Source organism: Aspergillus foveolatus (assembly GCF_047715535.1).
Source record: "Aspergillus foveolatus strain CBS 279.81 unplaced genomic scaffold BDW70scaffold_3, whole genome shotgun sequence".
Classification (NCBI taxonomy): Eukaryota; Fungi; Ascomycota; class Eurotiomycetes; order Eurotiales; family Aspergillaceae; genus Aspergillus; species Aspergillus foveolatus.
Window position 1 is genome coordinate 185,759 of NW_027396067.1, and position 23,850 is coordinate 209,608.

The window sequence follows — 23,850 nt, forward strand, 5'->3', positions numbered from 1 at the left end:
TATTCTACCCCGCGCATGACGTCGACAGGCTACGATCCATACTTGATACGGCACGCGAATTGATAGGTACCAGGTATATTTATAGAACAATTATCCACGCAGGATCTCGTCAAGGGACGCGCTTGCGTCCTCAATGAGCCTGACACTCTGCAGCACGCTCGGTGAGACCCCCTGGCCCGGAACTTGCATCCACCGCACCAGGTGCTTGGTCAGATTGGGCCCGATCTCTGTCACGTCCTCTGGGAGGCACACGCGTAGAGAGCTATCTGCTGCAGTCGCAAGCGCAATCAGCATTACGGACGCCATCCTAGGTATGAGTATCCAGTGTTAGCATATTCTCGGCCTGTGCGGAGAGACACGACAGAGACACGACATACGAGAGCGAGCAAATCCACGTGTCGATCATAACCGTCTGCGGAAACGCATTCAGGTTCTGCGCGTGGAGACAACAGGCCTCCAGGCAGGTCTTGCATCCTTCATAGACCGTCGGCGAGATGGGGTCCGCTCGCGTGGTGAGTGAGAGCGCCAGAGTGAGGTACGGTCGGTAGATCACGCTTTTACAGGTCAGATAGCGTTGGCGGAGGAAACCCGCCTCCATGGATCCGGCGGGCGCACGGCTGAGATCGAAGTGGAATGCAGATGGCAGCAAGTCCCTCCATTTGTTGAGCTGGTGGTCCAGTTCGGCGACGACGGGCGGGAACTGGTTGATATCGGAGGCGACGCCGTTGTTGCGTGCGTAGAGGAGGTCATGCACGCGGTTGAGCAGACGGCGCATCGAGATGCAGGCGAGGAAGTAGAGCGAGGATTCCTCTTCTGTGCTGGAGGAGGTGTGTGTATGGTATTGTCCCGGTAGGGGGATAGAGGATTCGATTTCTGCGATCCCGGTATGCGGGAGCGCGGCGAGCTCGGCGAGGTAGTCGCTTATCAATTAGCTGGAAGACAGACCTTAAGGTCATAAAACGGGGCTTTAAAATAAAGACACACCTTTCCAGGATATAGCAAGACCAGAAGATGCGGCGAAGGCATTCGAGTTTCTCGCTAGGGGTGTCGGATGTGGAATACGAGAGCAGCAAGCGACACTTGGTCGCGGCCGCGCTGATGAACGACCAGGCCTGGATCGGCCGTTGCAAAAACGCGAAGAAGAGCCTGAATCGATGCCATCAGGGTCGCGGTTGGCCAGCACCGAGGGAGACACTTACGCTGTGTAGAAGAGACACTGCACCGCCTCCGTGCAGGACTCAGCCTGGGCGAGATAGATTTTCTTGAAGGCGATGTCGAAATAGAGCCCGCTCAGCAGCTGCCATCGGCGAAGCTTCTCAGCATCCGGTGTGTCTGGACGGTCCGTCGTGGCGCAGCGGACGAGCTCGCTGGCGCATCCCAGAGCCATTACCAGCAGGGCCAGGCACGAGTCGACGTCCTCCTCGAGGCTGTTCGACAGGACCCGCACCTCCACCTCTGTCCTGGTGGCCTGGGAGAGGGTCGGATACCAGAAGTTAACGTTCTGTTCGAACGAGTCGAGGAGGCAGTCGAGTTCCTCCTGGCCCATGTACGGCAGCACGACGGACGACCGGTTTCTGAGTGGCGCTCGCTGGCTCTCCAGTTGGAAAACAGACCCGCGGTAGTTGCGACGCAGGGTCTGGAGGTCCTTGAAATGCGGCCATGCCAGTATCGACTCGGTCGTGGACGAATGGAATTGAGGAAGGACGGCGTTCGAGATCTGGTCGGGCGAACTAGGCGGGTGATGCGCCGTGTCGGTCGTTGGAGGCGAGAAAAAGGCCAGCGGAGAGGATGCAATCCTGGGGTCGACTGGGCTCGTTGGGCCCAGCAAAGAATGCTAAGGGGTCAGTCAGGGCACGGCCGGGACGGTGGGAGCCCTCACCAGGTGCCCAGACATTGCACGCAGCATATTCTCTGAGCGCAGGACCACGTCTAGGATCAGATCCGATTTGCTCTTGCTGCGGCCGCCAAGTCAGATGTTCCGGTCCACTCTGTTCGCTGCTGGGACTCCTAAGACTCCTGGGACCCTGACTGGGGACTTACGGTATGGCCTCGGCCCCGTAGAGGCAGTCTTCACCCGTAGACAAGCACGTAGCACACGGCTGGCGGCCATCGCATCTGTAGAATGTTACCGTCGAAGCGCAGCTGAGGCCTTGCAGCATACCTGACCTTGCGATGGCGACACGAGTCACACTGCCGCACAATTGCCGAACCATCAGCTTGGGCAGATACCCCGTGGTCGGGGGCTTACAGCATGAGAGGTGCGCTTGCGCTTCCGAACGTCAGATTCTCTCTCCATTGCGATACCAGCCTATACCAGCTCCGATAAGGGCGATGATCGAGCAGTCGAGTCAGCAGCAGCTTGTGGCTAGAACCATGGGGGTGTCGGATGTCGAGTATCGCTCTGGAGTGATCGCGTGGGGAGCTAATATACAGCCACCAATGGCACACCTTCGTCCACTGCGGGGAACGGGCATTGCCTGTTGCAGAATCAGGCTGGTCGTCCGATACGAGTTGCCTCGGGCCCGATACCCCCGAGCGCTTGGACGATCCTAGCAAAGACAAGACTACCAGCCCCGTGGGGAAATTCCCAGATCAAGCTAGCTAGGCGTAAAGGGGCGCCGCTGTTTCTGCCGCTCAGCCTCCTGATTGGCCGTATTTTTCCTTGTGCCGGGTTGGGTGACAGCCCATGTTCACGGTTCACTGCAGGGATATAAGACGCCGCAGCGCGCGTGATGGGGAGGGAGGAAGAGGGGAAGAAACAGCACAGTGTCTTCATTGTAAAACAGAGAAATCAGCAGCAGCAGCAGTAGCACAGCTTGGTCGCCATGGCTGACGAGAAGACTGTCCAGCCTACTGCAGGGCAGAAGGAGGCAGTAGGAGAAGCCGAGGAGGTGAGGGTCGCCCACGATGCGCTCAACGCCAAATACAGCCCCTGGACCTGGTCGATGTTCCGTCTCTACCTGTGTCTTATCATTCCATACCTGTGTGGGACCCTCAATGGATACGACGGCTCCCTCATGGGAGGGCTGAACGCGATGGAGACGTACCTGGACTTCTTCAACATGTACGAGCCGCCTGAAAGACCCCTTGACGAGCTAGCCACAGCCTTCTCTAACGCAGTCCAGGGAAACATCGGGTTCCAGCACCGGGATCGTCTTTGCCCTCTACAATATCGGTTCTATTCCAGCCGTCTTCTTCACGGGGCCGGTCAACGACTACTGGGGCCGCCGATGCGGCATGTTTGTGGGCGCCCTGATCATCGTCATTGGGACCTGCATCCAGAGTCCGTCTGTGAACAGAGGAATGTTCCTCGCTGGGCGGTTTATCCTTGGATTTGGTGTCAGCTTCTGCTGTGTGTCTGCACCGTGCTATGTCAGTGAAATGGCTCATCCGGCGTGGAGGTATGCACCGATTTTCGAAGCCCTAAGCACGAAAGGGATACTTACAGTCGTTTCTAGAGGCACAATTACCGGGCTTTATAACTGCACCTGGTGAGTTGCGCGCATTTCCCGACCGGTCTTCCTGGCCCTATCCTGACCCTCTTCTGACCCCATGCTCTTCCCATGCCTGGTATTTCCTATCCTGAGACTCCCCCAACAGGTACATCGGCTCCATCCTCGCCAGCTGGGTTGTTTACGGCTGCTCGCAGCTCGACAATGCCAACTCCTTCCGCATCCCGATCTGGTGCCAGCTGATATCGTCCGCCCTCGTCGTGATCGGGGTCTGGTTCATCCCCGAGTCCCCTCGCTGGCTGATGGCGCAGGACCGTGCAGAAGACGCCGCAAAGATCCTTACTAGGTACCACGGAGAGAACGACCCCGATCACCCTCTCGTGCATCTCCAGCTCAAAGAGATGCAGCAGAGCATCGCCACCGACGCATCAGACAAGAAATGGTGGGACTACCGCGAGCTCTACACCGGCCACTCTGCACGTCGTAGGCTCATCTGCGTGCTCGGCATGGCCTGCTTCGGCCAGATCTCCGGTAACAGCGTCACCAGCTACTACCTCCCGGTCATGCTGGAGAACGCCGGTATTGTCAGCGAGAGCAGGAAACTCCTCTTCAACGGCATCTATCCCCCACTCTCCCTTCTCGGGGCTGTCGTCGGCGCCCGCATGACAGACACCATCGGCCGACGCCCGCTGCTCATCTACTCCCTCCTCTTCTGCTCTGTCGCCTTCGCCATCATCACCGGAACCTCGAAGCTGGCAACCGACGATCCCACCAACACCGCCGCTGCCAACACCACAATCGCCTTCATCTACCTTTTCGGCATCGTCTTCTCCTTTGGCTGGACCCCGCTGCAGTCAATGTACATCGCCGAGACCCTCACGACAACGACCCGCGCCAAGGGCACCGCAGTGGGGAATCTGGCCTCGTCCATCGCGAGCACGATCATCCAGTACAGCTCTGGCCCGGCTTTCAAGAATATTCAGTACTATTTTTACCTCGTCTTTGTGTTCTGGGACCTGATCGAGATCGTCATCATGTACTTCTACTTTCCTGAGACCAAGGACCGCACACTCGAGGAACTGGAAGAGGTCTTTTCGGCCCCGAATCCGGTCAAGAGGAGTCTTGTCAAGAGAGATGCGGCGACGGTGTTGAATACGATGCATGTGGAGCAGCTAGGGGTGGCGAATAAGGAGGCGCAGGTGTAGCCATGGGCCTGTAGGTGGCTCGGGGTAACGATCTTCAAGACGTAGGCAGGGTTGACAGGTTTACTTGGAGTTATCACACTCAACAATTAGCAGGCTTGCATACAAGCAATGTTCGAGCTGGGAAATCTAAGTAATATTCTAAGCTCTCCGCTAAAACCAAACTACTGAATACTTACCGATCTACTGGCTGTAAAAACAAAGCCCTATCTTCAGGATCCGGATGGACTCACCTGGATGCCCAGCCACGGAGTCCCCAAGGTCCTCCCAAGAGGAAGGAGTTATTATATGATGAGCACAATTGGACTCTGCTCCAGAAAAGCATACCTTATGGGCACTACTTATTCTCGTTGGTTCAGAGTTCTTGCGGCAGTCTCTCAGTAGTGCAAACGATCTTCGACCCCCATGGTACGTCTGCATGTTATAGACCAACCCCAATCAACCGGCCTGGGGCTTTGAAGGACCGGCAAAGTCTAACCGGCCTCCATATATTTTAGTCTGCCTAGAACTTGGGAGAAAAAGGACCGGCCATTTCGCGCTGCAGGAGCCTACGACGAGAGGTTCCTGGTAAGAGGGTAACGGTCACCACATCCCGAGTCAACCGGCTGGCATGCCCTAAAGAAGCTCCAATGGAAGCAAGTTCTCGCCGATCACGACGAATGTGTCACTGCATCCTTCCATACCGTTCGTGAGCTTTGGTCTGAGGTGGTGATTCGCCTGCGAATCAGAGACCAAGAGTATAAATCACTGCGCCCGCGCTCCAGAATTATCAAAAAATAGAAAAACGAATAACCTGCGTATTCGAAAACCAACTGGCTTCACCTACGCTTGTTATGGCCTGGCCCTACCGTTGATATAATATATAGTTCCCTCTGTGCAATCGCTTGCACTTGGGTTGCATGCTTCAAACTTTGAGAAACTCTCTAATATTTCTGCCACGGATACCAATTGCTCTACAGAAAGAAGCAGATTGGGAACTACATTGAGATCGTCTCCCCCCGAATCTCACGATCGTATAATATGCACCTGCTCCAGTTACCTTCATCTACAGTGAAGGCCTCTGAAGTCAGCTGACCATTTTGTCTGCAAGAAGCAACGCTGACAAATTTCGTGTTCACAGTCTGAGCTTATTGACAAGGCGCTGGCAACAATCCTCCAGCCATCAATCGGTGCTATTGCAGAAGCTTGAGAACGAGTTCAGAGCAATGAACCGCACCGAGTATGCCTAAAGCTCCACTACGACGGAAGAGAACCGCCAGACAAGATGGCTCCACAGCGCGGCAGCGTCCCACGCTCCCTGCGGTAGCCCAGGCCGAGAGCACGAGTCACGAATAAAGCATCGAAAATGATCCTGTCAGCCTGATTGAAGGACCAGTGGAGCCTAAGTCTGAAGTTGAGCGGAGATACAGGACGTTTATGAGTAAGTAGTTTCACTAATCCCGGTCCGCACGCAGCATAAGGGGAATATCGGTATACTAACACGCTCCTGCAGGACTCGGACGCCCGCATGACCGTCTCGGCTTCGAATGCTTCAAACCAAATGATCTGATGCCCTGCGATACATGTAGGCGATCTTACCACGTGAGGTGCATGCCGACGGACGTGCGGGTCGCGTCCATACCAGATCTTTTCAACCCCTGGCATTGTCCCGTCTGTTTGGCGCGCGCCTGGAACGACGTTGCACGCCGGCCCAAGTTAGAACCAGAAGACTTCCCCAATCTTGTCCGCTACCCTTAAAGCCCGCAGGGATATACGGCCCATCCAGATGCGCCGCCGGGATCGACGCTCAAAAGCTGTCTTGTGCTTTAACATATGGAAACGGATGCTGCTGCCCTGGCCCGGGCATCAGCCCAAGCGGCGATTCCAAATCCAGATGCGCCTGCACGGTTGCCTCTTGCGGCTGAAGGAGACCGAACAAGCATGGCTGTATTTTCTGCCGCCAACGATATTGTAGGGGAAGCTTCTACCCCCCAGAACCAGAATCCTCCTACAAAGGCCGCTACTGCTTCTGCTTCTGCTTTGGCTCTGGACCTTTGATGACGGCGCCATTAACATCGCGTCATCATCTCTACGGAAATCCAGCTTCAACACGTTATTCAATGAAGTCGACTCTGCGCTTTCCGTCGTCTACCGCGAACTCGGAGAGGTTCCTTTGTTGCGTAAAACTGTGGCCGATCTCGAGCACAAGATGGCTGGTCTTCGCTAGGAGCTGAGCATCTAAAAGAACGAGATTGCTCTGAGCAGGAGGATGGGAGGCGGTGGTGATATGAAGGGCCTGACAACAAGAAAGCATGATCTTGAGCGTGAGAACGCAGACTTGCGGGCACAGTTGGAGAAGTCGAATAAGGCGCTGAAGGGGCGGAAGGAGAAGCTGGCTGGGATGCTTGGGGAATGACATGTCTCTTGATGTTGTTTTACGATCTAGCTGATATGATACCCATGGATCCATCGGAGCATACTCGACCCAAACCCGGTGAGCACCTTTCTTTATTTACCAGAGACCCTGTGGGAATACCTTCCCCTCATAATTGGGCTGTCTCAGAATGTAGAGACGAAGCTAGAAATGGAGGAGGCACAGATCGCAGAGCCAGAGCATGTCATATATTCATTCTGAGTTCGAGTGACTCTCATCCACCGAGTATTACTCAAGTAACTTTTGGATACGTTGTATGGATCCTTGAGCTTTTTCGCTCTTTCCATAAACCGAATCCGATTCTACTCGTTCATGATTCCGGATTCTGCACCCGATAATAACAACTCACCATCCCATTCTCAATGATATCTACTCCACAGAGCGTGAAGCGGATATCCGCAGGGAGATCACCAAACAACCTTGGCCTCCCCTCATCCCCTCCCAGCAGAACAGGGGCCAGCGTAAGGACCATCTCGTCTACCCAGCCGCGCCTCAGGAACTCCTGAACCGTCTTGCCGCCGTCCACATACACCAGACTTGCGCCCTCCTCGTTCAAGATCCTGTCGGCCTCTTCGGGGGACGCGACAACCCGAACATATTGCAAGTGCTCAGCAATAGCACTGCCGCTCTCACTACCCGGTAGCTTGCAATCTGAAGCCGCCGATGTTGCGCTCAGGAGAAGCAGCTTCTTCGCCGGGTACGGCCACTCTGGAAAACCCATACAAACCTCGAACGTCCGACGGCCCATGACCATAAAATCGACTTCGGCCATGTGCTGTTCTGTAGACGGCGTTGATCTTGCCGCCGAGTTCGTCGGGGCCTTATGATCTGGGTTCGGCTCTGGTTGTGTAAGCCAGCTAACATCGTGGTTTCGGCGTGCGATGGCGCCGTCTAGGCTTGTTGCTGCGAAGACGCGAGCTTTCCAGGTGCGGGTATGAGGAGGCATTTTCTGGAGGGATGAGTATGAGATTATGTCCCGTCGAAGGCGATGTTGGGTTAATAGGGCGTCTACGGTTACCAGACCATGGATCAGGGTGAGTCACGCCGAGAAAACCAAGACTGCGGGGAACCTCTGGAATGCCAGGACGGGCTGCAAGGTAATGCCGGAAATGCAAGGATGCAGAAAATACACGGGAGCCATGGGATCCATGGGGGCTTAGCTCGTATCTCGACTGCAAGTGAGATCTGCGTTCCTCTGGGCAGGTTTGATTCGGCATAGAGCAAAGAGAAGCGAGATAGCACATCTTTCCAGCAACCTCATCGGTATTCCACACTGAACAATACCTTATAAAGTGCATCAATACCTTATAAGGGGCATCGTCTTGATAAGGGACAGATCAGCTTGGCTGGTGGCCCTCCTGCCCTACTGGGCTCGAGCTCTTGGCTGAGCAAGCAGACAACACCTCCGATTGCACGGCAGAGCGAGCTCTGATATGATGCATAGGAAGGTAGAATAAGCGCTTCAATGCTGGAATAGATTATAGCACCTTAGTTGCACCTCGTTTGAGCCTTGGGGTCTGAAACTTATGGCTACAACCCTCGCTTCCTGCGTTTACCTTACCTACTTTATAACCTACTTATATATCCACGAAATGCTCTGTGAAAAGAGATTTATGCTGTTCGTTGCATCTGCGATCTCGCATTCTGATGTGCTTAGAGCTCCTGACGCGTGCCACAGTGGGTATTCATTAGTATCGCCGTATTCCAATTCTCATCACCCATCCTAAACCCAACCAGAGTCGCAGAACCACCCTGCAGCACCATAACCCTCCAGTATGGCCCCATAGCCATCTATCCCTCTTACTGCTATAACCGATCGTCCACTCGGGCACTCTCTACGCTCGCGACCGCTGCATTCACGACGCCGCGCCGTGAACTGGCTGATGGACAGCCTAGGCAGACCCAAGATCCTCGTTGCCGAATCGGCACTGCCGAGCTCACATTGTATACGTGCCGCGAGGGTCTTATTGGCATTCGGATACCTGTTCTCTATCGGTATAGAGCTGTGAAGGGCTATAGAACGAAGAGAACAACGGCATCCCAACTGAAACGAGATACCCTTGCTCGAGAGATACACAACAATGATGTATTGAAGAGGACATAGTGAAGGAAATGGACACTGCACGGTTCTCCTCCATAGCTAAATGTCCCTAGCAAGGCGTAAAGTGCATACAGCGACCAGCCGAGCCGGGGACTCTCGGTATCATGGTCCTGGCCTGGCCGACAGGGCTTGCCCTATAAGTTCTCACCAGTGTATACGTCTTATTCGAAATGGTGAAATGGAATTGCATCGTGAAATCTGATAAAATTCTATGTCAATCTACCGCGGTCGTTACAGGATTCGTAGCCCTTATCATCCTAGAACGTCCCCCTCAACCACTCCACCAACGCGCCCTGCGCCATCGCCTGTCCATACGGCATGCTCGTCAACGGAATCTGTTTATAAAACTCCAATGTATCGCCCATCCCCGTCCCGAAGCTCGTATTCTGCAGCTCCCCGTCATCGTCGATCTTGGCCACCACAGCCCGGATCGCCTTCTCTGCGACCTCTCTATACTCGGCGCTGATGTACCTCTTCCGCACGGCCTTGAGGATCCCCCACGCAAACCCGGCTGTGGCCGAGGACTCGACGTAGGAGTCTTCGTGATCGAGGAGCGTACGCCAGTATCCATCGTTTGTCTGCAACCGCTTCAGGGCCTCTACCTGCGCGATCAGCGTATCGACGAGGTGAACCCGGATTGGGTCGGACGGTTGCAGATCCAGAAGCTCAATGAACTCCGGTATCACGATCGTCACCCAGCTGTTCCCGCGCGCCCAGCGCGCATTCGCAAAGTTATGTCCGTGTCCCGTAGCCTGGTCCTCATTGAACTCCCACCCGTGGAAGAAGAGCCCTGTCTTTGTGTCGAAAAGGTACTTGATATGGATGAGGAACTGGCGTTTCGCTTCGGCAATGTATTCCGGCCGGTTGAGCACCTTTCCGATCTTCGCCAGAGGCATGACCGTCATCATCAGTGTGTCGTCCCACAGTTGCTGGTGGTGGTGATTCTCTGAGAGGTAGGTGATGTGCGCCATACCGCCGTGTGGTGTGCGCGGGAGCTCGTGCATCGCCCATTCAGCCCAGGAATCTAGCCAGGGCAGGTAGCTCTGGTTCCCGCTCTTCTCGTAGACGTATGCGAGCGTCAGGAAGACGGCCATGGTGTTGATGTTCTTCGTCGTCCCCTCCGCCAGCCGTGCGGCGAACCATTCTTCGATAATGGACAGGAGCTTCGGATCGCCTGTGATCTCGTAGTATTTCCAGATTCCATACAGACCGATTCCGTGCGTCCATTCCCATCCGGCCCAGGACTTTGTATCAATGACGCGCCCGTCTTCGAGCCGGAGGAGGAACTGGCCGGTCGTGTCTTTGATGTTGATCAGGTTGGTAATCAGCCGGCTCACTGTGGCATGCGCCGTCGCTCTGGTTAGGGCCATGGTGACGGCTTTTCTGTACTTGAATGGAATGGGCTCGAGGTGGTTTGATCGATAGACAGAGAGAAACAGACGGTTGGCGAGGCTATTCACCCCGCGATTGAAGCTATAAGCCGCCAATTTCGGTCCCTCGGTCCCTAATGCCCCGCCTCCAACGGCGCAACCCCGATCTGCACGAGCTCAAGGGCGATGATACGTGGAAGAACCGCTGAGGATTCTCCGCGTTGACATGGGTCGCTCTCGGGGCAGAAGGCGCCGAAAGAACCGCTAGAGCGCAGCCAAGAACGCGATCTCGCCCCCCATTGGCAGCACCAAATGCCATGCCACGCACGACGAGAGTGCTTGATTGGGTTCTCGGTAGTCTCGGGCCAATGTGGCAGCTAGTGGGACATACCCCCGGGCGGGGGAGGCGGGCTGGGGAGACCCTGGAGAGAAACCGGGGAAGCTGGCCTTGACTCGAGGAGAATTGCTGCTTTGATCGGTCGATTCTGGGCTGCTTCTCCGTGGATTCTGGAGCCGACTGACAATTAGGGCGCGTCCAGGATGACCGGCGGTATCAGGGCTTCTTTTAGGGCGATGGGCAGACAATAAAAAGGTGCCCCCGGCTTCTCCCTTCTTCCTCCCTTCTTTCTTCTTCCCCGGTCACCTCTGCAATCAGCCCAGCTAGCCCTAACATTTCCTCTCTCGGTTTCTTGCAGCATGGCCGACAAGCCCGAGCCCGAAAGCGCGGCTGCGCCCCTGTCCGTCTCGAAGGAGATCAAAGACTCGGCGCACGTCGAGCGCGTCCTCTCCGACAGCGAGGGCATGCACAAAGACCATGTCGACCAGTCGCGTGTCGACAAGGAGATCGCCGCGTATGCAGGCGAAGAGGTCGTCGAGATCGACGAGGAGACGAACAAGCGGCTGCGACGGATGATTGACAAGCGCGTGCTGGTCGTCATGATCTGCACGTACTTCCTGCAGGCCCTCGATAAAGGAACCCTGTCGTTCTCGTCAATCATGGGCATTCGAGAGTATGCGGATCTGGAGGATGGGAACAAGGTACACACGCCCTCGCCCTCTCGCCTCCTCGCGGAGGCAACCCTAACCGTGATGCCCGACCCGACTTGATACTGATGCTGCATCCCCTGCCTGTAGTACTCCTGGCTCACGACCTGTATTTACATTGCCGTCCTGATCGTCGAGTACCCGACCAACTGGATCATCCAGCGCGTGCCGATTGCAAAGTACCTGGGCATCAACATCATCCTCTGGGGTGCCGTGCTGGCCCTGCACGCCGCATGCAAGAACTTCCCTTCACTTGTCGCCGTCCGCACCCTCCTCGGTATCTTCGAGGCCGTCTGCCAGCCCTCGTTTGTGCTCATGTCGAGTATGTGGTATAAGCGTCAGGAGCAGGCAGAGACTGTGACATACTGGTAAGTCGTCTCTCCGCAAATCCTCCCCAATCCATGTAAACAATGCCAACATCGGTGGATACTCTAGGTACATGATGAACGGTATGCAACAGATCGTCGGTGGCCTGCTCGCCTACTGCTTCAGTCTCATTGGCAACGACCACGACGTCAAATCCTTCCAAGCTCTCTTCATGACCTACGGCTGCGCCTCTGTTCTCTGGGGCTTCTTCGTCCTCTGGTGGCTGCCCGACTCGCCTATGCGCGCGAAATGCTTCAGCGAGGCAGACAAGAAGCTCATGGTTGAGCGTGTTCGATCGAACCAGACTGGTCTGCAGAACAGGAAGTTCCGCGCGTACCAGATTAAGGAGGCCCTGCTTGATCCTCAGGTAATTTCTCCTCTGCTCTTTTTCCCTCTCTCTCTCTCCCTCTCCCTCTCCCTCAAGCGATATCGTGAGGATGGCGGCTAATGATGGCTACCCGTATAGATCTGGTGCTACTGCGCCGTGCAAATTTTCACTACTCTTCCCACCAGCGGCCTCGGCGCCTTCGCCAACATCATCATTGCCGGTTTTGAGTTTACCGTCCTGCAGACGCAGCTCCTCGCCATGGTGCTTGGTTTCTACATCATCATCGTGCTGCTGACCTCTGCGTATCTCGTCCGAAAGACAGGACAGAACCTCTACGTCATGCTGGGCTTCATTATCCCGTACGTCCATTAGCCTTTTCGCTATACCCCCATCCGCAGCCCTAACTAACATGACCGCAGTTCCTACATCGGCACAATCGTCCTCATGACCGTGGACAACAAGAACCTAGGCACAAAAGTCGGCCTGCTGATTTCCTACTACATCACGCTCTCCTTCTGGTCCGCTCAGACCCTCGGTCTCTCCATGGTCTCGCGCAACATCGGTGGCGCAACAAAGAAATCCGCCGCCATTGCCGCGACATTCGTCTCCTGGGCCGTTGGAAACGCGATCGGCCCGCAGGTGTTCTTGGACCGTGACGCCCCGAAGTACTTCATTGCCTTTGGTGTCCATCTAGGCTGCTATGTCTGCTTGACTATCAGCGTCATCTTCCTTAGATGGTACCTCGCGCACCAGAATAAGAAAAAGGAGAGACTCCTTCGTGAGGCGGGCCTTGATCCCAATGAGCAGAATCTAGCGCATGCTTTCGAGGATCGCACTGATCAGGAGAACTTGTATTTCAGGTATATCTACTAGGTGGTGTGTGTTTTGTCTTTCTCATGACCTGCTTGGCTTACCTACGCACCTACTTACTGCGCCACTTTGGGTTGCGAGTTAATAATTGGATTATGGAGTAGAAATACGAAAGCACGGGAATTTGGGATTCAATTGATCTACTTGGGAAGGGCACTGTATGGCTTGCTTAGTTTCCTTACATGATACCTCGCCCTGTATTTTCCGGCTTCCATGATGATATAACATGTACTCATGCTTGACTTCTGCACTCATTGCTGTGAAACGAGATCCAATATTCGTAGTCCATGTTTTTATACTATTCTCTATTCGTAACAGCTTGAGCGGGTCAACGAAACTATGTTACCCTAACAAGGGAAGCTGAGGGCATTGGATAATTGAGGATGGCCACCAACAGCCGACGCACATTACCCAGTCATGCACTACGATGGAGACGACACCAAGTACTATAGCCGTCTCGCTTATTCTATGTAAAAGATAGCGTCGCTTGAGCTCTGTCAAACGCGACGCGCTGCGCTAGCTCCAAGGCAGCATTAATCCTAGCCCTAGACAACTGAGCGCCAATCCGCCCCATGAGCTAAACCCAGCCCATACCAAGGAGAAGGAGCAACAAATCCAGCTCCCAGACACTAAGTGGGACAGATTCAGTTTCGGAGAGCTCCAGCTGGCCGGCCAATCTCCCACCCCGACTGGAGTCCAAATGCTCTCCGTTCTTATCTACAGTCTCGGAGGTCGCCGACATCCCGATTCAGCCAACTCGCAGAGTATATAACATCGATCTGCAGAACACCGCAGGGATTTACATCCACACGATAGATAAAACAGCTCCAATAAGAGTAAGAGGGGTCTGCAGATAAAATGCTCTACACCCACGCAACAATCCTCACCCTCGACCCAACCCGGCGAATCATTACCGATGGTGCCATCTATGTCCCCCGCGACTCGAACCGCATTTCCTCGCTCGGCAAAACAGCGGCCCTGCTTGCGCAATTCCCCGATGAAGAGGAATACGACCTTACCGGCCGGATCGTGATCCCTGGGCTGGTCTCCACACACATGCACACGGCGCAGACACTGCTTCGGGGGACGGCGGATGACCTCGAGCTCGTCTCGTGGCTCTGTGAGCGGATCTGGGTTCTGCAGGGGAACTTTACAAAGGACGATGGATATGCGGCGGCGCGGTTGAGTATTGCAGAGATGTTGAAGAGCGGGACGACGTGTTTCCTGGAGAGCATGGTATGTACGCTTCCAGCAATGCTTCTCGCGCATTTACCTTTGGGTGACAGATAGTGGGGTGGAGGCTACATGGCTATGGGACTGGGTATTGACAGATTGATGTTACCAGTTCGCGGACCGCTACGGCTTTGAAGGGCTCTGTCAAGCCGTCGCAGAATCAGGAATCCGAGGGTGTCTGGGGAAGATCGTCATGGATAAGGGCACGTATGCTGCAGATGACGCGTGGGCAATGCACCCCGGGCTCATCGAGGATCGCGAGACGTCGCTACTGGGGACTGCAAAAATGTGGGAGAAGTGGAATGGGAAGGCGGATGACCGGATACGGGTTTGGTTTGGGGCGAGGACGCCAGGGGGGTATGTCTCTCGTCTTCTTTTTCCTTTTTTGTTTCTCCTTCTCGCTTTCCTACGTTGCTATTGGATGCTTAGATGGGCTAATGGGACGGTAGGGTATCTGACGAACTATACCGCGAAATGACCGCTATCTCGCGAGAGAAGAATATACCCATCACGATGCACTGCGCCGAGGTCAAAGCCGATAGGGCATTTTTTGGCTCCGTGGGACATACGCCCATGACGTACTGCTCTTCCGTCGGGCTGCTATCTCCGTCTACAGTCCTCGTGCACATGGTGCACCTGGATGACAAGGATATATCCCTGCTGTCAGAATCGGGAACGCACGTCGCGCACTGCCCCACTTCCAACGCCAAACTCGCCTCGGGAACCTGCCGCGTGCCAGACCTGCAAACCGCAGGAGTGAATATCGGTCTTGGGACAGACGGTGCCCCCTGCAACAACACCTGCGATCTGCTGCAGGAGATGAAGCTGGCCGCAATCATCCACAAGGGGGCATCATATGACCCGACAGTTGTGTCGGCTGAGTCGGTGCTGGAGATGGCGACAATCAACGGGGCAAAGGCGTTAGGCCTCGACAGCGAAATTGGGAGCTTGGAAGCTGGAAAGAAGGCGGACTTTGTGGCGATTGACGCCAGGGGAGTGAGCATGCAGCCTTGGTTCAATCCGGTGAGTGCGGTGGTCTATACGGCCACCGGGAGGGATGTGGATGTTGTGGTCGTAGACGGAAGGGTAGTGGTTCGGAATGGGGAGTTGCTGACCATGGACGAGGGGGAGATTGTCAGAGAAGCAGAGAGGAGGAGTCGAGAGATTGTGGAGCGGGCTGGATTGGGCGAGAAGGTCAGGCCCAAGTGGACGGTCGAGTGAGATCTGGTTGGCATATAGCTGGGTGTACTCTGCGAGCTCGGCGTGATCCTCTCCGGCCAAGAGGCCGAATCATACCCTGCATTGGCTGAGAGTTGTATGATCCAGGGTCCAGCAAGCAGAAGATTGCATGCAGAATCCAGAGGTATTGGATCATGGCTGGCCCATCCACAGCAGAGGTATATTGACCATATTCTCTGACAATCCCAGCTCCCTTCTTCCCCGCATACTGGATAAACAGGTCCCAGAGACAGCGAGAGGGGCAATTGGATGGGAGCGCCAGTCGGACGATATGGGACCCTATCCCAGGGAATAGTCTCCTGACACTGCCCGCAGTACCCAGAGTACATCCTGGCTGAGAATGTCCGATAAATACCCGTGTGGATGAGATTTGGTGGATGGAGTCCTCGACCACCTCTAATACAGACGACACGTGACTATTTTTCCCAAAGAAGCTAGATCAGTTTCCCCAAAAACTTTATTTTCTTTTTCCCCGGCAATTACGTAAGGCATACCACAGCGAATAATCTGGGAATATTGAGGGCCGTTAACTTTCTCTCGTCCACTTTCCTCTTTCCTCTTCTCCTGGTGTCAGTCGACCTCTGTCTATTTCTCGCTCTTGACTGCAGTCACATCGGCCAATTGTTGCTGTGGCCGCCGCTGCAGGGAAGCACCACGGAGTTCGGCTCTCTGCCTCCTAGACTCGGTCCCGCCACTGCCATCTCGGGGAAGGGGAGAGTGAAAAGGCTGGCCTCGCCACCTGGAGCGTGGAAAGCGTGGAAAGCGTGGAAAGCGTGGAAACCAACAAATTCGACCTTGCTGATCCAAGGCTCGCCACGCGGTCAGATTCTGCCAGTCAATCTCCTGACTCCTGGTCTATTTTCGCACCGGACTTCGGCTGATACTGCTGTTGTTCGGCCCCAGACTTTCTCTCCCCATCAAGAAATGCCGTCGAAGCGCATGCTCCTCGCTCCAACGTTGTGATGGCGTCGACGGACAGTCGCGGATCTCTTAATTGAACCAGCTCCGTCCTCTCGGCTTCGCTATGGGGACCGACCTCACGCAACCGCCCGATGGACTCATTGGAGGCTACAAAGGCGATAATGACTCCGTCAAGATCGTCGTTGTTACCTTCATCACTCTGGCCATCTACAATGCCGTCGAACTCGTCATTCTCATCCTCTTCACCTTCCAACGCTATCGTGGCCTTTACTTCTGGACTATGCTGCTGTCCGGCGTGGTGGGCGTCATCCCGCACTCCGTCGGATACCTGCTGGAGTTCTTCGATGTCGGGCCCCGATGGCTCGGGGTTGCGATATCTACCTTCGGTTTCTACTTCATGGTCCCCGGTCAGTCTGTTGTTCTCTGGTCGCGACTCCACCTGGTCGTTCAGAATCGCAAACTCCTCCGCTTTGTCCTCTGGCTTATCATCGTCGACGCGATCATCCTCCTAATTCCAACGACCGTCCTCACGTTTTCCACCGTCTACGTCCGCATCCGGCCGATCATCGTGGGATACAATGTTATGGAGCGAATGCAGGTTGCCTGGTTCTGCGCGCAGGAGATCCTCATCTCTTCAATCTACATCTGGGAAACGGCGAAGCTCCTTCGGCTGCGGCCCGAGAAGAACGCCCGCCGTACGCGCGTTCTGTACGAACTCCTCGCAATTAACTTGATCATCATCGCCATGGATGTCACCCTTCTCGTCCTGGAGTACATGGGGATGTGGTACCTTCAAACGACGCTCAAGGCGGCGGTATACAGCATAAAACTCAAACTCGAGTGCGGAGTCCTGCGCAAGCTGGTTGAACTCGTCCAGCCTACGCGGCAAGATACGAGCTCCACTGAGCAGGACTCGTTTCCGACATTCGTTAATCCGGAGTATATCGTTGGGGATGTCACCCATGCTGCGCCACCTCAACGGAGTGACCGTGACCGGATACAGTACCCGTGGCGTACGTCTACCGACAGCTTCAGTCTGTCGGATCGGCGACGACCGGTTTCAATATCCTCTGCGCTTTCGAGACCGCCGTAAATTGCCGCTCGGAAAACGCTCAACCCATAGGTGCTCGACCCATCATAGGTGGTCACGCCGCTTGGCGACACTCTTTTGACTGTCACCATAAAATACAGTGATAACTCTATTTTCATCCACGATTATATAATCAAATACGCGTTCATTTCCAGTGTTCAATATGCGAACTCTCGAATTGCACACCGTTGTGTACGTCGTATACCGACACGGTTGAACTGCATGATGTGCATTTGTACAGCCTGATATTATGCATACATATGTATATATACCCTTAGATTCATGTATTTACCATCGCAACATACATATATTAGAGCCTACAAGGGCATTTATTGTTCACTTTAGTGACTCACCTTACCAAGCTGCCCTGGCGGAATGATCCAGCCTGATAAGCAAGCTAGCAGTACAACTCTCCCTGAAGGACGTCTTTGCAGGCAAGTAGACAGTGCAACCAGGTCAGCACTGCTAGTGTAACTGCAATGACGGAACCCAGCCTCATCTAGGTACCCTGTTCATCGTCCCCTTCCTCTTGAGGACAAGGCGATTCGAGAAACAAAAATTAGAATCATACCATCCATACCCCAATATCCCAACATCCACATACCTCGTCAGTCGATTGAGAACAAAGAGCAGACTGCAAATGATGGTATGTCTCCCTCAACCGCTTACAATAAAGAGTCGGTCTCTTTACTCGAATCGCAGCAGAAACGTCCCTTCATCAGAGAATTCGAACCTATATCTTCCGCTTCTCTCGGTCTCTGATAAGGCATCTACCTCACTTCTATCTAATCGACTCCTTCCACCCACGATCTGCTGCAGGACTCGTTCATAGCTCGAATATTCCTACCTGCAAGGCCGGCTTCCTGATAAAGGAAAACATAGTAGGATTCGGCGTTTCTTTTTGCCTGCCATCCGCACCCTATTGGGGCCGAGCTCGCGGTCGAATCCGGGCTTGTTGCGCATTCAGCTTTTCGTCTCTTTCCACGATCCATATTCAGGTTTCTCTGCATGCGTGGACGTCTAGGTGCACCGGCGTCCTCTTTCGAGGATGGGCTCAAGGTCAGTTAACAGCGAATTATCGACATTAATGCGCTGCCCATCTCTTCGGCGTCAATGCATATGGACCCAGGGTGTCTCAGTGCATAATGTCTAGACAGGTCTGAGCCCTGTCGGCGTTCCATGGCTATTGAATGTCTCTTCTGTATCCGAGTACTAAGGTAGTTAACTTGGACTCAAAAGGTATAGGTATATTGTACGGCGTATGCGCAGGAGCTGGCTGTTCTTGCCAGCCACCGGGCTTCAAGCCTTAAGCCAAGAATCATAGAGTGCTCCTCCGTATAGCTGTCGAATCGATTCAGGAACAGGAAGTCAGAGGTGGGTATTCTATGGCGAAGGCATGCGATCTATACTATACCACCACTCCACCTGCCCCGCAGCCAGGGCGGGACTGCCCCGCCGTGACATCAGCTCGTCCCTGGTCCTCCATCACAAGATATCAATTATACCAATTACATACTTCGTCCCATCCATCATCAACTTCCTTCTTCTCTTCATCGATCATTTATCTATCTTCACCATCATGCTCCACCACGAGCTTTCCACCGCCGACGGCTGGCACGGCTCCATCCCCGACGGCTTCCCCGCCGAGCCCAACCGCTACCACCTCTACATCGGCCTCTTCTGCCCTTTCGCCCATCGCGTAAACTTCGTCCGGCACCTAAAAGGCCTCACAGAGCTTATTGACCTAAGCGTCGTAATGCCATACCCCAGGGGCGATTCTAAGGGCTGGCCCGGTTGGCGCTTCCCAGCCTCTAACGACGAGTACCCCGGCGCCACAGTCGATCGGCTCTTCGGCGAAGACTACCTGCACAAGATCTACTTCAGAGCGGATTCAGAGTATAAGGGGAGGTACTCAGTTCCGGTACTGTGGGATCGGAAGACGGGGACGATCGTCTGTAATGTACGGCTCATTCCTCGAGGTTCTTTACCAACACAAGTGGGGTTTAGCGATAGATCCGTGACTGATGACATATTATACGGTACAGGAAAGTCTCGAGTTGCTCCGCTGGCTCCCCAATGCATTCAACGACTTTATCCCGCCTTCTTTGGCATCGATAGACCTGTATCCTGAACACCTGCGTACCGTAATCGACAGTCTGCATTCCTGGATCCTCCCATATCTCTGCACGGGCGTCTACAAAGCCGGATTCGCATCTGACCAAGATCAATATAACAAGAACGTGATTCCCGTGTTTGGAGCCCTCAACAAACTCGAGAAGATCGTCTTTGCCAACGGTGGGCCGTTCATTCTCGGCTCCCAAATGACCGAAGTAGATGTCACAGTCTACGCTACCTTGGTCAGATTCGACACTGTCTATGTCCAGCACTTCAAGTGCAATCTCGGCACGATCCGACATGATTATCCCCTGCTGAATAACTGGCTGAAGGCGATGTATTGGGATGTCCCTGCGGCGAGGGAGAGCACGGATTTCAGGCATATCAAGGAGAACGTATGTCCCCCATCTGACGTTGTCGGTCTGTTGCGACAGTTGTGAGGCTGATGAGGCTGATGGAAGCAGTATACAAAGAGCCAGTATGATATCAACCCTAAGGCCATTACGCCGCTTGGGCCGTGGCCGGACGTCGAGGAAGGCGTTGAGCGGGATTGGGCGAAGCTGACGGTTGGCGGTGTGAGTCATCCAGCGGTCTTGGAGTTTGAGAAGGGGTTGAATGAGGAGTAAAGATGGAGATCCCGTAGTAGTTGGGTGGCGGTTGCGTAGGCAGTATGGGGTAGGGATATTGAGGCCTGGAAAACAAGGCCACGCTCTAAGTAGGCATTTGCTCGCGTTGACAACTCAGCTCAGCCTCAGCCTCAGCCCAGTTACAACAACAAACAAACACTAGCAGATACAGTATGAACCAAAGGAAAATGTCTCCCAGGCAAGCCGCAAGGCAACCTGAATGCTTACACTCGTCTCTCACATACGACCCCTCTCCTATTGCCGCCCAAGTGCAATACGCCCAACCCTCTGTCCAGGACCGCCAGGATGCAGTCACACCATCTTCCCCAAAAGAAACCCCAGCACCGGCCACAAGAATTGACCTGAAATACTTCCCAGGCCCCTTGGTTCTTCCTGGCGATGATCTAGCGCTGGACCCAGAGCACCCGCCCCAGTCATTCCAAGGGTGGTATGACGAGGAGGACCGGAATCCTGTTACAGTGAAACGGAGGACGGTCTACCTTATCGGACCGCCGAATGTCGACAAATTGGCAGAAGAGGTGAATAGTTGGGCAGCTCCAATACTCGGGCCGGGAACTGGGACTGAAGCTGGATCTGGAGCTGGAGGGAGAAAGGAAGCGGTGCTGAAACCCCCGGCAGTAGATGATATTTTACCCTACATCTCTGCATTCTTCGACGGTTTGCCAGTGAAAAAGCTCAGACCGCCACCGTCAAGATGGAAGTTCACGCCATGGACCGAAGAATCACTGAAAAGGTCAAAGAAGTTGTCCTACATCGCCCTCACTACACCCAAAGGCGAAGCAATCCGCATCCGCACCCGCCCGTGCCCAGCATCTGACAAACTCTACCCGCGCCAGCTAAATCTAGATGACCTGCTCGACGTGGCAATTAGCATCCTCCCCGAGGACGCGTATGCGCTTTGCATGCTGGTGCACCACGACCTGTTCGAAGACGACGAGGACATCTTCGTGTGTGGACGTGCATACGGAGGGTCGCGCGTTGCGGTGGTCTCGACGGCGAGGTATAATCCTCTTCTTGATGACTCTTTGTACGTTGAAAGACACCATGCATGGCCGGGGAGTCATTGTGTCTCTTATATTGAGGATATTTGCAAAGACCATGGCCTTGATGACAGCGAAACTCACTCCGGGAGAAAGAGGAAGAGGAAGAAACCAGAAATACGCCAGCAACCGCACAATCGCAGCGGACCCCTAGAATCCGCCCTTGCTGCTTTCATATCTACCCCGCCACAAGCGAGGGGAGACGGCTTGCCAGCTTTATGGCGCTACCGCATCCTCCGCACAGTATCCCACGAGCTCGCTCACTGCTTCGGCCTTGACCACTGCGTGTACTACGCGTGCATCATGCAGGGCAGCGCCTCCCTGGCCGAGGACGCGCGGCAGCCGCCGTATCTATGTCCCGTGGATCTGGCCAAAGTGTTGGCTGCGACGGGTTCGAGTGGACAAAAGCGGGACCAGGCGCTGCTGGAGTACTGTGAGCAGCCGGGAACAAAAGACAATAAACATTTTGCGGCTTTGGGAGCTTGGTTGCGGTGGTCTTCGCGGTTGGGCTCAAGTTCCAGCTTGGATGGTGGCCTATCTTAGGGAGTGCAGAGGCCATACTCTGTAGCTTGCATGCAGTATAGAACTGAGCTGATGTGCTGCTGGTGCTGCTGTAGACCGAACGCAGAGATAAGGTCCATGTTAGAAGACGGCTCAAGCAGTTGGGCCATGGATTTTGGTTGCACTCCAGATGCAGAATCCGGGGAGCGCCGCACCCACCCGCTGCATGAACTTCTGTGTCATTTGACAGGCCGAGTGGCTAGCCAAGGTGGTTAATAGCCTTCTTCGTCGTACAGGCTAGGTCCTGCTAGCAGCTAGAAGCCGGTCTATAAGCCTTGTTGCGAAGGATCAATGCTTTGCAGTATTCTTAAGACCCTCCTAGTGTAAGCAACAGCAGGCCAACCGAGGGCCCGTAAGACCTTAAAGTAAGAACGATATACATGGAGATGACCTGATCTGCTTGTGTACGATGAGATTGCAATAGCGATTGCGACAGTGACTGCGGGGTACAGTATACTCTGGATCTGCCTTGTCTTCTCTGGTACCCACCCAGCCTATATATTCTCGGTTATCTGCACTGCCGAGCCGAGATCACTGCTTCCTCCTGGCTACCACCTGCACTGTCTATTATTACTTTGTTCATCAGTCTACTCAATATTTCTACTATGGATTTCTCTGAGTACACCGGCCCCAGCGACGAGTGGATAGCGCTCGAGCGCGATCTGCCCGCCGACGTCCCTGATCTCGACCCCAACCAGCTCAAGGACGCCGTCAACAAAGCCCGCGAGGAGGCCGCAGCCCGTGAGCTGATCGAGCAGGGTGAGCTCTTGTACACTCGGGCGGTAGACGTAATTAACACACGTAGGCCTCTCTTCCAAGGTAACACTGCGCGACCACACCATCTCCACCCGCGACGGCTACACCCTGGAGGCACGCAGTTACAGGCCCGCAAGTGTGAGCCCGTCTGAGCCTCTGCCTATCTACATTCACCTGCATGGAGGCGGGTTTTTGTTCGGTACGCTCTCATCCGAGGATGCAACCTGCGCGCGGATTGTCGCCTCACTCCACGAGCAGAACACGCCCATCGTCGTCTTGAACGTCAACTACCGCCACACCCCAGAACACATCTACCCGACCGCCTGGAACGACACTGAAGACGCCTTTCATTGGATTCACGACCACCTTTCAGAAATCGGTGGCGATGGAGAGCGCCTCGTCATGGGCGGTATCTCCGCTGGCGCATGGCTGACTGCGTCGACGACGATCGCTCAGGCAACAGGCAGAAACAAAGATCTTGCGCAACGCCCTAAGATCAAAGGACAGGTTCTTATGATTCCTCCACTAGCACATTATAACTGCTATGACCCGCAGCTGGCGCAGATCCGGGACCCCAGTGTGTCGAGCTACGTGGAAAACCGCGATGCGCCGGTTCTGCCATTCAAGAGAATGGAGCTCTTTACGTCGTTGCTCAAGGTTACCGGCGGGAAGGAGGTTGAGAAGGATCTGAGGCTCAACCCAGGGAATGCGAGCAAGGAAGATGTGAGGGGACTGCCGCCATCGACGTTCGGGGTCGCGGGGATGGATGTCCTTAGGGATGAGGGGCTGTTGTATGCGAAGCTGCTCGCTGAGAATGGGTATGTCTCTTTCCCTATCTAATAACCTGTGCTGATAGTTTGTTATGTAGGGTTCCTACACAAACGAATGTCTTCAAGGGCGTCCCGCATGGCTTTCGACGGTATGGTGATCGGCTGTCGGTGTGCAAGAAGTGGGACGAGGTCATGGCAGGGGGGATCAAGTGGGCACTAGATGAGCCTGCTCCAGGTCCCTTTGAGATCCATGCTTTCTGAGCTGCTGTACTCAGAGTCCTGGAGTTCGCGCAGTTCGTGCGGAGAATATAGTTAGGTTCCTAAATAGGAAG

General features: G+C 54.5%; 10 protein-coding genes across 10 annotated transcripts; 7 read left to right on the forward strand and 3 right to left on the reverse strand.

Annotated features, from left to right (window-relative positions):
• Nucleotides 1–10: 10 nt before the first annotated feature.
• BDW70DRAFT_168694 (fungal specific transcription factor domain-containing protein) lies at nucleotides 11–2,213 on the reverse strand (the record flags this gene model as incomplete). The annotated part of the gene is made up of 6 exons (XM_073742530.1): nucleotides 11–307; nucleotides 378–920; nucleotides 985–1,146; nucleotides 1,200–1,834; nucleotides 1,865–1,955; nucleotides 2,041–2,213. The coding sequence occupies 6 exons, from the start codon at nucleotides 2,211–2,213 to the stop codon at nucleotides 91–93; spliced, it is 1,821 nt and encodes a 606-aa protein (XP_073600127.1). The 3' UTR covers nucleotides 11–90.
• A 612-nt stretch (nucleotides 2,214–2,825) lies between these two features.
• Nucleotides 2,826–4,658, forward strand: BDW70DRAFT_168697 (sugar porter family MFS transporter; the record flags this gene model as incomplete). Its single annotated transcript, XM_073742531.1, has 4 exons — nucleotides 2,826–3,064; nucleotides 3,126–3,401; nucleotides 3,459–3,491; nucleotides 3,601–4,658. The coding sequence occupies 4 exons, from the start codon at nucleotides 2,826–2,828 to the stop codon at nucleotides 4,655–4,657; spliced, it is 1,605 nt and encodes a 534-aa protein (XP_073600128.1).
• A 2,088-nt stretch (nucleotides 4,659–6,746) lies between these two features.
• BDW70DRAFT_155807 (dihydrofolate reductase family protein) lies at nucleotides 6,747–8,013 on the reverse strand (the record flags this gene model as incomplete). Its single annotated transcript, XM_073740103.1, has 2 exons — nucleotides 6,747–6,929; nucleotides 7,417–8,013. The coding sequence occupies 2 exons, from the start codon at nucleotides 8,011–8,013 to the stop codon at nucleotides 6,747–6,749; spliced, it is 780 nt and encodes a 259-aa protein (XP_073600129.1).
• A 1,412-nt stretch (nucleotides 8,014–9,425) lies between these two features.
• On the reverse strand, nucleotides 9,426–10,731 carry BDW70DRAFT_62342 (glycoside hydrolase family 88/105 protein; the record flags this gene model as incomplete). The annotated part of the gene is made up of 1 exon (XM_073744411.1): nucleotides 9,426–10,731. The coding sequence occupies exon 1, from the start codon at nucleotides 10,536–10,538 to the stop codon at nucleotides 9,426–9,428; it is 1,113 nt and encodes a 370-aa protein (XP_073600130.1). The 5' UTR covers nucleotides 10,539–10,731.
• Nucleotides 10,732–11,234: 503 nt separating this feature from the next.
• On the forward strand, nucleotides 11,235–13,149 carry BDW70DRAFT_168699 (putative 2-ketogluconate transporter; the record flags this gene model as incomplete). The annotated part of the gene is made up of 5 exons (XM_073742532.1): nucleotides 11,235–11,576; nucleotides 11,673–11,950; nucleotides 12,018–12,315; nucleotides 12,415–12,635; nucleotides 12,696–13,149. 5 exons carry the CDS (start codon nucleotides 11,235–11,237, stop codon nucleotides 13,147–13,149), a joined length of 1,593 nt encoding a protein of 530 aa, XP_073600131.1.
• Nucleotides 13,150–14,004: 855 nt separating this feature from the next.
• Nucleotides 14,005–15,600, forward strand: BDW70DRAFT_147033 (amidohydrolase; the record flags this gene model as incomplete). The annotated part of the gene is made up of 3 exons (XM_073738656.1): nucleotides 14,005–14,382; nucleotides 14,492–14,736; nucleotides 14,829–15,600. The coding sequence occupies 3 exons, from the start codon at nucleotides 14,005–14,007 to the stop codon at nucleotides 15,598–15,600; spliced, it is 1,395 nt and encodes a 464-aa protein (XP_073600132.1).
• A 519-nt stretch (nucleotides 15,601–16,119) lies between these two features.
• BDW70DRAFT_127397 (uncharacterized protein) lies at nucleotides 16,120–17,968 on the forward strand. Its single transcript, XM_073735265.1, has 2 exons — nucleotides 16,120–16,452; nucleotides 16,522–17,968. The coding sequence occupies exon 2, from the start codon at nucleotides 16,643–16,645 to the stop codon at nucleotides 17,630–17,632; it is 990 nt and encodes a 329-aa protein (XP_073600133.1). The 5' UTR covers nucleotides 16,120–16,452; nucleotides 16,522–16,642; the 3' UTR covers nucleotides 17,633–17,968.
• Nucleotides 17,969–19,144: 1,176 nt separating this feature from the next.
• BDW70DRAFT_62374 (putative cell wall organization protein/glutathione transferase (Gto3)) lies at nucleotides 19,145–20,457 on the forward strand. The gene is made up of 3 exons (XM_073744412.1): nucleotides 19,145–19,589; nucleotides 19,675–20,139; nucleotides 20,209–20,457. The coding sequence occupies exons 1-3, from the start codon at nucleotides 19,209–19,211 to the stop codon at nucleotides 20,368–20,370; spliced, it is 1,008 nt and encodes a 335-aa protein (XP_073600134.1). The 5' UTR covers nucleotides 19,145–19,208; the 3' UTR covers nucleotides 20,371–20,457.
• Nucleotides 20,458–20,558: 101 nt separating this feature from the next.
• BDW70DRAFT_147036 (uncharacterized protein) lies at nucleotides 20,559–21,974 on the forward strand (the record flags this gene model as incomplete). The annotated part of the gene is made up of 1 exon (XM_073738657.1): nucleotides 20,559–21,974. One exon carries the CDS (start codon nucleotides 20,559–20,561, stop codon nucleotides 21,972–21,974), a length of 1,416 nt encoding a protein of 471 aa, XP_073600135.1.
• A 623-nt stretch (nucleotides 21,975–22,597) lies between these two features.
• BDW70DRAFT_147037 (alpha/beta hydrolase) lies at nucleotides 22,598–23,779 on the forward strand (the record flags this gene model as incomplete). Its single annotated transcript, XM_073738658.1, has 3 exons — nucleotides 22,598–22,751; nucleotides 22,798–23,566; nucleotides 23,617–23,779. 3 exons carry the CDS (start codon nucleotides 22,598–22,600, stop codon nucleotides 23,777–23,779), a joined length of 1,086 nt encoding a protein of 361 aa, XP_073600136.1.
• Between the last annotated feature and the right edge of the window lie 71 nt (nucleotides 23,780–23,850).

Coding starts and splice junctions, on each gene's coding strand:
- BDW70DRAFT_127397 (XM_073735265.1), top strand. CDS start 16,643: ATGGGGACCGACCTCACGCAACCGCCCGATGGACTCATTGGAGGCTAC.
- BDW70DRAFT_62374 (XM_073744412.1), top strand. CDS start 19,209: ATGCTCCACCACGAGCTTTCCACCGCCGACGGCTGGCACGGCTCCATC. Junction 19,590..19,674: donor CGGGGACGATCGTCTGTAAT/GTACGGCTCATT, acceptor TATACGGTACAG/GAAAGTCTCGAGTTGCTCCG. Junction 20,140..20,208: donor TCAGGCATATCAAGGAGAAC/GTATGTCCCCCA, acceptor TGATGGAAGCAG/TATACAAAGAGCCAGTATGA.